The 14506-nt window shown below is 44.7% G+C and overlaps 1 protein-coding gene across 1 annotated transcript in view; it reads left to right on the top strand.

Moving 5' to 3' along the window:
* Snx29 (sorting nexin 29) overlaps nt 1–14506 on the top strand; it is a 457962-nt gene that overhangs the window by 53082 nt on the left and 390374 nt on the right. The window contains exons 9-11 of the mRNA XM_033758742.1: nt 822–940; nt 7245–7320; nt 9483–9565. Of these exons, the coding sequence (XP_033614633.1) occupies nt 822–940; nt 7245–7320; nt 9483–9565 (278 nt within the window). The remainder of the gene's footprint in view (nt 1–821; nt 941–7244; nt 7321–9482; nt 9566–14506) is intronic.

Here is a 14506-nt window from a genome sequence, read left to right as displayed (position 1 = left end):
TTTTTTTTTTTTTTTTTTTTTTTTTTGATACCGGGGATCAAACTCAGGTCCTTGTGCTTGCCAGGCAGGCAGCGGGATCACCGAGCTATGTCCCTGGCCCTGTGCATATTAATTTTATACTTTGTAGATACAGTGATGGTGTAACAGGTCATTTGAGCCTGGTTAGTACTTGATCTGACCTTGCTTGGAAAGGACTCTGACAACACCTGATCTGATTCTCTCCTTGTACCCATGAAGGACTAGGATGCAGTGAGGCAAGGCAAAAGTGGGCCGAAGTTGTTTGACTCCATCATTTCAGGATCAGGAAGACACTGACTTCCTCTTGCTTTAGCACTCGTATGTGCTGCTCCCTCCATTGCCAGCCCTCTTGTCCCTCCTCTTCCCTCGGGTCCTTTTGCTGTGGTTGTCTCACCCCTGAAAGTGCCCTCCACCTTTGTACCAGGGATTGAATTTAGGACCTCGCGCTTGCCAGGCAGGCACTGTGATTCTAGCTGCTGCTTTGCAGCCTCCTGCAAGGTGATTTGGTTGGTATTTGTGCTTCCCATCAGACTCAGCTCCATGTGGGCTGGCTGAGCACTTTGCTCCCCACAGTGAGCACAGTGCCTGGATTCAGTGGATGCTCAGTAAACACTGAGTAATTGTTGTCTGGGGTCTTGGCCAGACTTCGTTGTCCTGACTCCAAGCACACGCCTCTTCTGTCTTTGTACTGCCAAGGTCTGGGTACTTCCAAGGATGCACTGTGGAGGCCCAGCAAATGGTTGTGTTGGGCCGTGAGCTCTCCGGTCTGTACATGGTCATGCAGCTGTGTTCTTTCACCTTAGGCCACTGGATGGGGAAGCCTGCCTCTCCCAGGTCCACGGCTGGGCTCCGCTGCAGGTGCTACACGGTGACAATGATGTCCTCTTTCCTGTCAGTGGAGTGGGGTCCTGTGGGTCCACAGGTGAGTGCTTCTGGATTTTTCTTCTCCTCCCATTGGAACTTTGGCTCTAAGAACCAGCAGGAGTGTCTGAGTTACTTGCACAGGCAGGGAGGTGCTTGTGGGGACCAAGAAGTAAGAGGGGTCGTGCATCTCTTCCTGAACTGGAGCATTTGAAGGTGCTCTCAGCTGACTGAATTAGGCTGTAGTAGCTGGCAAGACTCCAGGGAGCCCTCACCAGTGGCTTGTTGAGCTACATCTTGTCAAAACTGACCACAAATAGTGTCTTATTTGCCCTTTAGGAGTTAGGAGAAACCAACTGAAGTCCTGTCCATAAAGGCTCTGCCACCTTGTACAGAAAAGTGCTTGGGGCCCAGGAAGTAGGTCAGAGCTCATCTGCCTCTGCTTATGGGTCAGAGTTTCTGTGCCACTCCACATGGTTGGGCACACGTGTGTGTGGCTTCTTCCTGTTTCTTTAGCTAGAGAATGTCAGGGGGAGGTGTGGATGAGCCTGGCTCACACCCCAGGGTGGGTGTGCGGTGCTTCTGGCGCAGTGCCTGACGCAGAAGGGTTTGGTCACTGTCTGTCTCCTGTGCACTGTTAGCTCAGAGAGGTCTCAGTCCGCCTAGCTCAGGTGCCTTCTCATTTTCCTGGGAAACAAATGCTTCTTCTCTGAGCCTCATTAAGGAAATTGTGCCTGGGTCCCACCAGCTCCTTGAGAAGCCCAGGAGTTTTCTTCTGGAGGGTACGTTGTTGTTACTTGGTTAAGAGCAGAAGCCCTCTCACACTGGCTAGCCGAGAAGGGCCCTGGTGGGGTCAGACACAGTCCCAACCCTGGAAAGGTGAGGAGCTCGAGCTGGTGACGCTTCAGTGTCTGTAGTTCTGGGTAGGAAGCGGGCCGAGGAGAGCATGTTTGTGCGTGAGTCTGTGGTCTCAGGGACGTCATCTGGAAAGCAGGTGATGTGGTGAGAGTGACGGAAGTGTGTCCAGGGCTGTGAGGGGCTGGCTCCAGTTAGCTGGCCAACTCTCCCAACCAGCGGCCGTTGCTGCTGTGTGGCCTCCCTTCTGATTTGCAGCAGAGACTCCCTGAGTCACTGTGAAAGTGCCGGGCTCACGTGAGGCTGTGCTCAGGTGGCAGTGCTGTGAGAGATGTGTGTGGGTGTCCATGGTGCTGGCCTAGGCAGTGGGACAGAGAGGACTCTGGTGGGGAGATGTGCTGCTGTCCTCTCATTCCTGCTTCCCCACAGCCCTAGGGACTGTGCCATGGCCTCCAGTCCGCCATGTGCCCCTCTTCACCTGTACTTGGCTGACGGGCTTGCCCTGTCGTCTCGACCATGTGACCGTCTGTTCCAGCTGGAACCTCTCTGGGTCCCACTGAAGTCCCGGAGAGGGACAGTCCGGTGGCCTTGCTCCCGTCTGCAGGGCAGGCTGTAGGAGCCCTGCATCTCCAGACTGTCCTTGGTCCACACAGCCAGGAGTGGGGCACAGTCCTTGCCGTTGCGGGTCCCAGCAGTATCAGTGTGGACTGAGTGTCCGAGAGGGGACGTGGATTAGGAAGAGTGAGGGGCCCAGAGTGTGTCTGGCACCCGTGGAGAGTCATGAATGTTTGCTCAACACCTCTAGCTCAAGTTTCTGTTCTTGTTACCTGTCTTTGTTCCCCAATGAGCAGCCTTGTCGTCTGGCATACGGATGATTGCCGAGCTACATGCAGTAGGTAGTCTGTTTTGTTTCAAGAGGCTCCTTCATGTCTTAGGTGGCCCCTCTGAACCATCAGATGAAGACTGGTAGCTTTTGGGACTTTGCTTTTGCCATTCACACTGGGTCAGCATTCTGGGGTCTCTATAGACAAGCATCTCCAGGCCAGGTATTTCCTGGCTGGCCTGTCAGATCCTCCCAATGAGGTACCCTACCCTTCCCGGCAGATCTCCCGTCATCCTGCCTCTGGCTGCAGCCTTGCAGACCCACAGGCTCCATCTTGTCACTGTTGATGGAACCTCAGTTCCAGCTTTCCTTAACTCTGCTCAGCAGAAATGATGTGTAGGAGCCAATCTGCCACCTTTTAAATTTATTGCAGTCATAAAGCTGCCCAGAGTTTTGCAAGATTGTGACGGTCTAAGGGGCAAACCTGCTGTAGATAGGAGCCTTGCACAGGAAGATGTGATACTTGAGGGCTTCATGAAGATACTGGAATTGGATTTGGGGAAGTAGTTAAGTGATCGGGGTGCCAAGACTTGTCAAGTCCCTCCTAGCCGCATGCCCCACTTTTACAGGAGCATTTGGGCCAGGTGGGGTCAGCACGGCTCTTCCCTGGTGGGTCCTGCCAGCATTTTTTTCTGAGACTCCTTTTCTTTTGCTCTATTTCTGGCTGGTGTCCCTTCTGATTGACACTACCCTAATTTAGAGATGTTACTGTATTCTCCCTCATTCTTGCTGCACAGTCACTTTGTCCTTTAATGTGGCTTCGCACAGGAGAGAAGGAGACTCCTTGCCTCAGGAGATTTTTCAGTTGTTTTTGAAAATGTCTGCTTTTATAGTCACTGCCACTGGCGGTAGAGAAAAAGGGAGGGAGAAGGATAAAAAGGAAGAAAGGTCTGTGTGGGGGAGAATGGGTGTTCTTTGGAGCTAAATCTTAGGAGGGAGAAATAAGCCTGAAGGAAACCCTGAAAAAAATTGTTATCCTTCTGAATCTTGGGTGAGACAGCTGTGGGATTTAGGGGGGCTGCATGTGCTGGGTTAGTGAGTGAGTCAGCGCAAGGAGATACCACCCAGCGTCACTCCAGGAGACCTGGACAGGCAGATGGAGGGTTACACACGGGAGCAGCTCCTCTGGACATGTGTGTGAGCTACCATAGGGCAAAGTGAATTTTACCGGTATCTGTCTGAAGAGCTTCTAACATTTCTTCCCAGTGGGAATAATAAATGGAGGTGACAAAACAACCGTTGTTACTCATGTGAGATATAAGAAGGCATTGCTTGTCTTTTTACTGAGGGTTGGATTTTAGCAGATACACAGCTGATTTCCGAGGGCTGCCTTTCATTCATTTGCAGCCTCAGGTCTTCTAACCCTTTATTTTCCCAGTAGGTCTGAAGTTACCAACTTCTCATTGTCTTCCCTTTGGGCTTTGGAGTAGTTCATTGGGGCTGAGGAGGAATTTTGAGGCGCCACCATGACCCAATATGGTTGATTTTAGAGCTAGCTTTACCCTAGTGAATGCCAAGATAATCCTGGCAGAGCACTGCCTTGTGTGCGGTTCCTAGACCACTTCCAGGGGCCTGTGCCGCTTGGGCTTCATGATTTTCTTCTGTCATGCAGCCTCCCTGCTCTGTGCCAGCCATCGCACCAGGCTCTAGAGGATCCAGAGGTGAATCCCACTTTCACTCCTATGTGCATGCCAGGGAGCAACAGGGGACATTATTTTAGTAATCAGTGTAGAGGAACGAATGGTCCAAGCATGGTCTGAGTGCTTTCCTCACCCCGTTCTATCCAATTCACCATTATCTCTTTCTTGGGCTCTTGGAAAACAGTGCTGTCAGCAAGAACTAACAAATGGGATTGTATCAGTCTGAAAAGCTTCGGTCCAGCAAAAGAATCAGTAGAGTGAAGAAAAAACCTACAGAATGGGAAAAAAAATTTTGCCAGTTACTCCTCAGACAGAGGACTTAGATCTAGAATATATAAAAAACTCAAAACAATGAGATCATGTAAAATTAACAACCCAGTCAAGAAATGGACAAGCAAAATGAACAGATACTTCACAGAAAAAGAAGAACAAATGGCCAACAAGTATAAGAAAAAATATTCAGTATCTCGGGCCGTTAGAGGAGATGCAAATTAACACAGCACTAAGATTCCATCTTACTCCAGAAGGAGTGGCAGTCATTAAGGAATAAAAAAATCCCAGAGATTTAGCTCAGTGGTGCTGTGCCTGCCTTGCAAGTGCAAGATCCTGAGTTCAATACCTGGTACCAAAAAAACCAAAAAACCCAAACCAAAACAAAACAAAACAAAAAAACAGGAAAGGAAAGGAAAAATCAAAACAACAACAAAAACAAATGCTGGCACGGCTGTGGTGACCCTCCTACGTTGTTGGTGGTAGTATAAACTAATACAGGCATTGTGGAAATCATGTATGATTTCCTGTGGAGGCTTCCTAAAGCACTAAAATTAGAAATTCCGTATGTCCCACCTATCTCCCTGCTAAGATATCTTTCCCAAAGAGATTAAGACATCACAGCACTGCATGCGTAACAGCACAATTCATAATAGCTAAATCCTAGAAGCAGGCTTATACCCATCAACAGATGATTAGATAAAGAGATTATGGTATATGTAATAGAATAGAACACCACTTGTTATAGGACAAATTTGAGACATTTGTAGGAAAATGGATGCACCTGGAAAATGCAGTGTCGAGTGAAAGAAATCAGACACACAAGCTTGAATACCATGCGGTATCTCTCATATGAGTAAGGCACAGTACAAGCTGAGGAAAATAAAGGATAGAAGGAGACAAGGGGAGGGATCGGTAGCAGATGAGAAAGAAGGTGTCCATGGACTAAGGGCAAGGCGGGAGGGAGGGGACGGGACACAGGTAGAGTAAGAGATGCCAGGTTCAGGATCCCAATAGTCTCAGTGACTGTGGACATTTCATGCCGTATGCTAAGATTAATAATATCAATAAGTGTGAAAGGGTAAAGGGAATTAGAGGAGGAGAGAGGAAGGGGGAGGGAAGGGGATTAGAAAAAGAAATAAGCCATATTACATACACGTGATTGTAAAATGCATGTACTGCAAATGGGTACTAATAAATAAAGAAAACACATGGAAATAAAAGAAAGATTTATGAAAAAACAAAACCAAACAATGCTGTCAGCTTCTATCCTTGCCCCTTACCATTGTCCATTGTTTGTTTAGGAGCCAGAGTGAGTTTTAAGGACACAAACCAGATCACATCGTTCCCCTGCTCCCAAACCTTCTAGTGCACTTAGCATAAAAGTGCAATTTTCTCCGTGGCCGCCCAGGCCCCAGCTAATGCTGGCTGCCTCATTTCCTCCCATTTTCCCTTTGTCTGGTGCTCCCAGCCATATCAGGATGTGTCGAGGAGCAGGAGAGCAGCTCAGCTCAGCTGGACGAGAGCCCGTAGGAAGGGGGAAGGGCTCAGCTTGGCCATTGGGCAGGCCAGGGTTTGGATCCTTGCACTTTTTAACTCTGTGATCTTTCCAAGTCACTTAAATCCTCGAGGTCCATTTCCTCACCTATAAAATTAACCTAACAACAGTCCTTGTCTGCGGGCCCTTGAAGATGAGATGCTCTATCCTTTTTGTGATGTGGCAGGCATTAAAGCGTGACAGACACTGCTGTTAGCCCATTTCATAGGTGAGGAAACTGAGGCATGAAGAGGATGGGTAGCTTGTGAAATTAAAGTTGGGGAGCAGGGATGTGAGCCCCAGCAGTTGGGGAGAGCCTGTGCCCTGAAATTAATCTCAGTACTAGGTGGCATGGAGGAGGAGGCTGAAAAGTAGACACTTTATTTCCCCTTTGATTTCTTGAAAGAGAGGGAGTAGAAGCTTGGTGGGGCTGCCAAAGTAGAAGAAAAGGTTTCCAACTACCTTTTCCCCCTCTGAAGTTTCCCTCAAGCCCAGTCCCTTTGTCACGGGGAGTCTGGCACAGCTCCAGGCAGAAACTGGAGGTATAGTGCCGAGGAGGTTGTTGCTCCCGTCCTCTTTGTCTTCTGCGCTGGGCCTGCTTCTCCAGTGGATACGAACACTTGAGTTTCTTGAATGAGCAAGGGCTCCTACGCCCAGCCCAAGGCTCACAAGACTGTAATTTTTCCTGAAAGGAGATTCGAGCAGCTGCTAATGTGTTTATGAGAATCGTTGACGTCTCTTGCCTGTTGGTTGTAGAGATTATTTATGACTTTCCTTCTTGGGAATGCCCTTTCCAAATGCCACTCACTCATACAGGGTAAGTGGCTTTTGTAGGAAGCGGCAGTCATGTTCTGTGATTAGACCATGGTGCCCTCTAGTGTCACTTATAGGAAGGAACAGTTCGTCTAACAGCCGTGTATTCTGATTCTGAGGTTGGCTCTCAATGTGGACTTCATGCACAATTCCATGTGCTTCAAGGTCAAAGAAGTGACAGGATAAAAGGGACCTTCTATGAGCAACTGATGGTAGCCTGAGTCTGCAAAAATGAAATGGGCAAATTAAAATCTAGTGCGCAGGTGGGAAAAATTTCTAAGTTAGCTGATACAGCACAACACATGACTAGGCGAAAATGGAATTGAAATAACCTGACCGTCTGTCTGTGCTTGTTCTCTGTGCACAGGTGTGGCCCTGGGTAGCCTGGAGAATGGGACGGGACTGAACGACCACGTTCTGGCAGGGCCTGGCCTTCGGTACAGGTTAGTATTAATGGGCCAAATTGCCTTTGCGATTGAAATGTACTATTAACAACTTGGATTCTATCCTTTTTTCAAGATAGGGGCATAAGGCAAGGCTTTACTTCACATTTATATTCGGATTTAATGGGCAGTTGCCAAGGGTCTTAGATTATCTTTTTCCTCAGTCACTATGTAAGAGACAGTGTGGGCCAAATCTCATTTGCATACTTCATTTTTTCTGACACTTTTTGATCTATGACTATTTTTTGTGTCACTACTTTCTTAAATATTTGTTAGTATTTGGCTCAGTAGTTCCACTGCCTGCCTTGCAAGCTCGAGGACTTGAGTTTGATACCCAGCACCAAAAAAAAATTTTTGTTAGTATTTGATAATATTTAACAATACTAATTTTATATATAATATTTAGGTCACTTAGATATTATATAGTTGTGTTTAGTATGCTGTCTAGCATATAGCAAGCATAAAAAAGTTTCTTTTTTTTCCCCCTTGAAATAAAAGGATCTCGGTAATCTGAGTTGCCTCAAGTCGTTGGATGTTTGGTGGCAGAACAAAGATGGACAGCAAGGCGTCCCTGATGTCACCGCCGTCCTTGTCAATTTTACTGTTTTTTTTTTTCCCTTTCCTCTCCATGATTTTCATTTGATGTCCATGTATATAACCCATCTGTGTTTTCAAGTTTAACTCCTGGGTGGGGGCTCCTGCCTGCCCCAAGCCACACATAGGGTCCTGAAATCACCCAGAATAGACAGGGTTCTGGAATGTTCCCGCCCAGAGGCAGCTGATAGCACTTAGTCTGGTGTCAGGAAGGATGGTGCCATCAATCCTTCCAGGGCTCTGAGTCCTTTTCTGCTATTTTAGCAAATTTGCAAAATATAACAGTGGATGAAAAATATTACTATTAACCCCAACTCCATGACCTTGAAGATGTTTAGTTGCTTTTCCCTCAATTCTGTGTGTGCATGTGCACGCACATGCCACAGGATGGTCTTGCTATTTTCATAAAAGATGTTATTATATTTCTCCATGTTGAAATTTGATTATAAGTGTATAGTTCCCATTTGTATTAGCTATATCCTAAGTTGCTGTGAATACTGTGTCTTGTTCAAGGGAAAATGTGAGGTACTGTGAGCCTCTGGTTCTGACATTTTTACCACTTGATCAGTGGATGGTGTGGTCTTCTGTCTGTTCCAATTTAAAGATACTGCATGTAATATCTGTTGTTGATTCATTAGCATTAAATTCATGGCCAGTGGCACTGTAACTCATACCCAAATGAAGCTTATCTAACACATTTCTGCCCAGGGCACATGACATCCTTTTTGCTTTAGGAGCATGAGATAGTAGTATACTTAGAGGCCATGTTATACAACAAAAAGACCAGTAAAAGAACACAAGAATATGAAAGATGTGACACTGCATAGAACTGTGAAAAGTAACTTGTTTATAGTTATAAGAGCAGAAGTAAGAAGGTGGATTGTCACTTTGTTTGACCTTAGCTAGGACATAAAAGTTGGTGACTTACATTTTTGGCTTATAAGTGACTTGTGAAGGTGCTCTGTGAGTATGGATTTGGGCTTACACATACAAAGTATGGTTGAAGAATGTGGTGACTATTTCAGTGAAAAAATAATTACAGAAAAAGACACATTGCCATTAATCCTCCTCAAAATACCCCCCTCCCGAACACATTTATCTCATCATTCTTGGCAATGTGTTTTTTACTATAATAAGTTAAAACATTTTAAAAACATTTTAAACAGTCACTGCATTTTTGATCACCCTTTATAAATTTCAGAGAGTAGATAAATTTGCATATGTGGAATCTTCACGTAATGAGAACTGACTAATTTCATATGGCTGCTTTCTGTCCTTGCCAGTAGGTAACTGAATAAACATACCTCCTGCTAGTGTTTTGTTTGTTTTTTTTTTTGTTGTTGTTGTTTTTTGAGACAGGGTCTCACTATGTAGTTGAGATTGACCTATAACTCACTATGCAGCCCACGCTGGTCTCGAACTCACAGTGGTCCTCCTGCCTCAGCCTCCCAAGTGCTGGGATTACAGGCGTGCGCCACCATGCCCGGCATTCCTGCTAGTGTTTTGAATGGCAAAGTTTTACATTTTAAGCGACTGAGTGTAAATTCCCTCTGCCTGCTTTTTCCTAGTGTGGAAGCCAGTTCTCCAGGACAAGGAAGTCCTCTAACCAACCTGTTACCTTCTGCCTCAGTGCCAGAGTCAATGACAATCAGTAAGTGCTTCCTGAGCCATCTCCACCAGTAGTGGCATGACTGTGGGCCTGTGTGTGCTCCTCCATGACTGTGGGTGTTGCAAAACGTGGGGCAGAGTGCGCAGGTGTGTACCTGGCTGTGGACTCGAAGCGCGCAGCACGTAAGCCTTTGGAACCCTGGTTAACCCATGGCCCCTGGACTGTGCATCCTCTCCAGGACAGCGTGGGGTAGAGCTGGAAGGGAAGCTCCTTCGCCTCATGGTTTCAGGAGCTGTTTTCTGTACAAGGCAGTGAGGCACAGAGGCCGTTGTGGTTGCATTTCCTTTGTAATGTCGGAGGGATCATTTTTGCGAGTAGGGAAGAGGTGTTTCTCCAAGGTGATGAAATGTTGTTTATAATCAGGCTTTCAGCTTTAGCACCTAGAAAAAATATCAGAAACATAGCCATTTAAGAGCAGGTTTGAATGACTTTAAATAACAAAGAGTAAACCAGTTGTGTCTTAACAGGGTAGAAACTCATCTTTTCCAGAGGTATGCGGCTGGGCTGGTATGTGGCTCCGTGGCCATGAGGGTTCCTCATGCCTTACCCCAAAGATGAGAATAGCTGCTTTAGCTCCAGCTATTCCATTTTCCTCCCAGGTAGCAGGAAGGAAGAAGGACAAAGGAGATATTTTCTCTGTTTACATAGAGGATTCAGGGATTTGAATATGGCCACAGTGAAAATGCTAACTTTTTCATCAGTCTGTGATTGAAGTTTAGTATTTGCTTCATTTATGAAAGTAGCTGCAAGCTTTAGAAACCGCAGTAGTGATGGTGAACCTGTATCAACCATGTTAGGGAAACACATCGAATGTCATTTCTGCTTGGAAATATGGTGCTTACTTCATGTGATGTAGAAACCTGTATTTTACTATGTTTCTTACCATGTGGATCATTCTATTTCAATATAATTGGATTCCATTGTAGACTTACAGATTTTATGTATTTTGAATTTTTTTTTTTTTTTTTTTTTTCCCGGAAAGGAATACCATGGGCATCTTCAGACTGTAGAACAGGCCCCTGGTAAACAAAAGCCGAAGCCCCAGCTCTAAGGACCCCATGCAGAAGGTGCCCCCAGTATCCCATTTATATGTCTCTAGCTGACATTAGTCTGTGGCCTCCCCTGGCTGCAAAAGAGGAAAAGCATTCCTGCCTCCCCTATGTCTTCATTGCTAAGGAAAGAAAACTAGGGTTTGGGGGCACCAGCATTTGCAATTCAAGGGTGACACTTGGGGATGAGTGGATGCTGTGAGGCTGGGGTGACAGAATGACCAGCTCACTCTGTGCGGTGAGCAGGCTGGTTTACTAAGGTGCTCTCAGCCTGGAGTTCGGCTGAGCAGATATTTCTGGACCACCCAGTGTGGGGGACTGGAGTGGGCGAATATATAGGTTGCTGACATTTTTCAAATTTCGATCATTTGTTTACCATTTTACTGTTATTTACCCTGTATTGTTTTTATACTTGAAACAAATTCGAGTTTTTTTTTCTTTAAAAGGGAAGCCTTATTGTCATGATTATAAATAGAGAACTGCTATTAGTTGACTTAAATAGCAGGTCACTGTATTTAGCTCAGCGGTACTGCTGCCTACCTCACAAGCGCAAGGACCGGAGTTCAATCCCCAGTACCCCCCCTCTAAAAAAAAAAAAACCAAATGGACAAACAACAAACCACCAAAAAATAAAGGCAATGAAAGAAGTGTTACTAAATTGACCTGGTTGCTGTCTCAGGTTCTGAGACCCTTCTTGCTGTTCAGAAAGAGATGGGGTACAGCTTCTGTGTTTTGCCACAGGGAGGGCAAGTGTCATCAGCTTCACACTGCCAGGCAGCTCTGTAGCCTCCCAAGAGCCAGAAATGGTGTGATAAACAGAACGAGAGACCATCTGGGCACGAGCACCAGCCCTTTTGGAGATGCTTCTCATGCAAAGGGTAGAGAGCTAGAAAAAGTCCGGGTTGAGGCAAAACGTCAGATTCCACCATTAGCAGATGTGTAGGGGCCTACTGATCAAGAATGGCAGGAAAATCACTGCCTTTGTATGCAGGGATGGTTTTACTGAGGAGAACAGTAAGTCGGAGTTGTTGGATTTGGTTGCAAAGGTCATACTGCTGACGACATTCTTGGAGTCTGCTTCAAGGCAGCAAAGTAACCAGCACCTTTCATTTGGCCCTGTACAAAGGCAAGAAGGAAAGACTAAGATCATAAATCTTGATGGTGAAAATGTAATAGTATCAATAAAGTTTTATGCCCCCCTCCCTGCCCCACATGGAGACAGGTGAATAAGAATTAGGAAGATGCTGGGCTGGGGATTTAGCCCAGTGGTTGCAGCGCCTTCCTTGCAAGTGTGAGGTCCTGAGTTTGATCCCTAGTACCCCTCCCACCAAAAAAATTAGGAAGATGCTGAAGATATCCTAGTGCTAAACCCAAGTATTTGTCTTGGGAGTAATGGAGAGGATGGGAGAGGGAAATAACGGTCTGTGACTCGGTATTATTTGATGCCCTTTCTCTCGCACCTCTGATTCTGTCTATGTGAGGTGCCATCTTGGTGGGTGGATGAGATTTGATTTTGACTCAAGGTAGCTGCTCTAAAGACGCCAGTTTTTGCCTTACATGCATTTTTCTAAAAGGATAGTAGCCCCCAGGATGGTAGTGATGGCTTTGTGGACACCTTGTCTGGGTGCCGTTTGCAGGGCTGCATATATCTCTGTGGCATGCAGGCACCGAGCGCTGCGCGCTGTGGGATGAGTCCCTACATTTCAGTCCTCACATCTAAAGGACAGGGTTCCTTGACAGTTGCTGTAAGTCGCTGGTCCTCCCTGGGGTGCTGTCTGTCTTTGAGGAAGTTGCCGGCCAGCTTGTGCATTTTCACCGAGCATACTCCTCCAGACATTCTCCAGTGATGTAAAGCATTGTACTTGTTCTCACTTACACAGTTTCTAGAAATTAAATTGAGTTTTATTTATCGTTTGTAATCTTTGGCAATTAGGGACATACCCAGAGTTTACACCTGGAACCTCTTTTTTTTTTCTTTTTATTGAGTTTATTGGTACAATCTAGGTATACAGTACAGTTCATTCAGCATTGGGGTTCTGTACCTTTACATAATAGGTCTTGATTCTCATTTTTCCCCTTGTCCCTGCCCTCCCTTCCCCCCCTCCTCCCCTCCCCATTTACAAACACTTTATTTCCATTTTTTCAGTTTCTCATATTTTTTTTCCTCTCCCTTATTACCTTTCCCCCACCCTTCCCACTTTCCCTACACCTTTAGCCCTTTACTTCCTATTTCACATTATTAATTATCTCATTAGGATCCTGTGTACTATTATAGTTTTTCACACCAAAGAAACTATTCTGTATTTCAGTTAAAGAAATCTCTGTATGAACATTAAAAATAGGGAATCTTAAAATAAAACTAAAAAGGAAAGTAAAAGAGAAAAGGCAATGATGTAACATTAAAATAATCCTTATTTCCGGAGATGAAAATGGTCCCTGAACATATTTAAATTGCTTCTTGCTCTTATAGTCTTATCTTATTCTTTTTTTTCATTATTTAGAGAATACTTTATTAGTTTCTGTAATCAAACCCACATAGATATGACCTTCCATATTTAGTACGATGTGTTACCCCTGTATACATGGGAAAAAATAAAAATAAAAAAATTAACATTTCTAGACCAATATGGCTGTCCATTTCTGTACAATGCCAACTCAACACAGTAAATTGGGAGGACTTTTTCCAAAATTGGTAGCACTGTTAAAGTTTCCCAAAATTCAATTTATATGTATATGTATATATATATTTATATTTATATAAAAAGACTAATAGTAGCAGTATGTAATGCATCGATAGCAGCAACAGCTTTTCCAGGTTCTGCAGTCATCTGAACAAAATTATAGACATTCAGCACATTCCATTAAAAAAACCAAAGCAAAACAAAACAAAGCAAAAAGAAACAAAGAAAAGAATAATGTCCAGAAAACAGCAAAGTTCTGTTGCTGTTGTGGTACCTGGCACCATTTTTTTTATTAGCATCTTAATCATCATCTGGAAAGAGAACATTCTAGAGTAATATCATTAAATGTAGCTCTGATAAAGCACGGTCCCTACTATGTATCATAAAGCAGGTATAAGAATTTTACATTCATAGAGGTATGATACAGTACCGTCCTACATCAATAATACTAAAATCAGTTTTTGTTTGAAATTTACTTTGTCTGCAAATAAGATTGCTGCCCCTGTTTTTTTCTGGGCTCCTGTCCCATGGAGAATTGTTTTCTATCTTTTCACTTTCAGTCTATGGGCTTCTTTTTGCACTAGGTGTGTTTCTTGTGTACAACATATTGTTGGATTTTGCTTCTTATTCCATTTTGCCAGTCCATTTCTCTTGATTGGTGAGTTGAGGCCATTGACATTGCTGGTTATAACTGATATGTACTGACTTATTATTGACATGTTATTCTCCTTTTGTTGACTCTTATTTTCACCTTCTCCTTTTAACTTCTTGCCTTGCCTATTTGATTTGCTCTGTTGGACCTCATGGTGTTGTTGCCTTCATTGTCTTTTTCTAGGATCTTGTTTAGAATTGCTTGTAGTGCTGGTTTGGTATTCATGCAGTTTCTCAGGTGTTCTTTGTCGTGGAAGTGTCTTATTTCCCCATCCATTTTGAAAGAGAGTTTTGCAGGATACATCAGTCTAGGTTGGAGGTTGTTCTCTTTTAGTACTTGAAATATCTCATTCCAGGCTCTCCTTGCCCCAAGGGTTTGTGTTGAAAAGTCTGCTTTGATTCTGATGGGCTTTCCTTTATATGTGATTTGTTTCTTTTCCCTTACTGCTTGTAGTATTTTGTTCTTCTGTTGGGTTTCTGGGATCTTGATTATTATATGTCTAGGTGTAGATTTTTTTTGATTGTAGCTAGTTGGGGTCCTA

This window comes from Fukomys damarensis, unplaced genomic scaffold (genome assembly GCF_012274545.1).
Source record: "Fukomys damarensis isolate Sample0158 unplaced genomic scaffold, DMR_v1.0_HiC HiC_scaffold_34, whole genome shotgun sequence".
Lineage (NCBI taxonomy): Eukaryota > Metazoa > Chordata > Mammalia > Rodentia > Bathyergidae > Fukomys > Fukomys damarensis.
The sequence above is the reverse complement of the archived record's forward strand: the minus strand, read 5'-3'. Positions and strand labels throughout refer to the sequence as shown.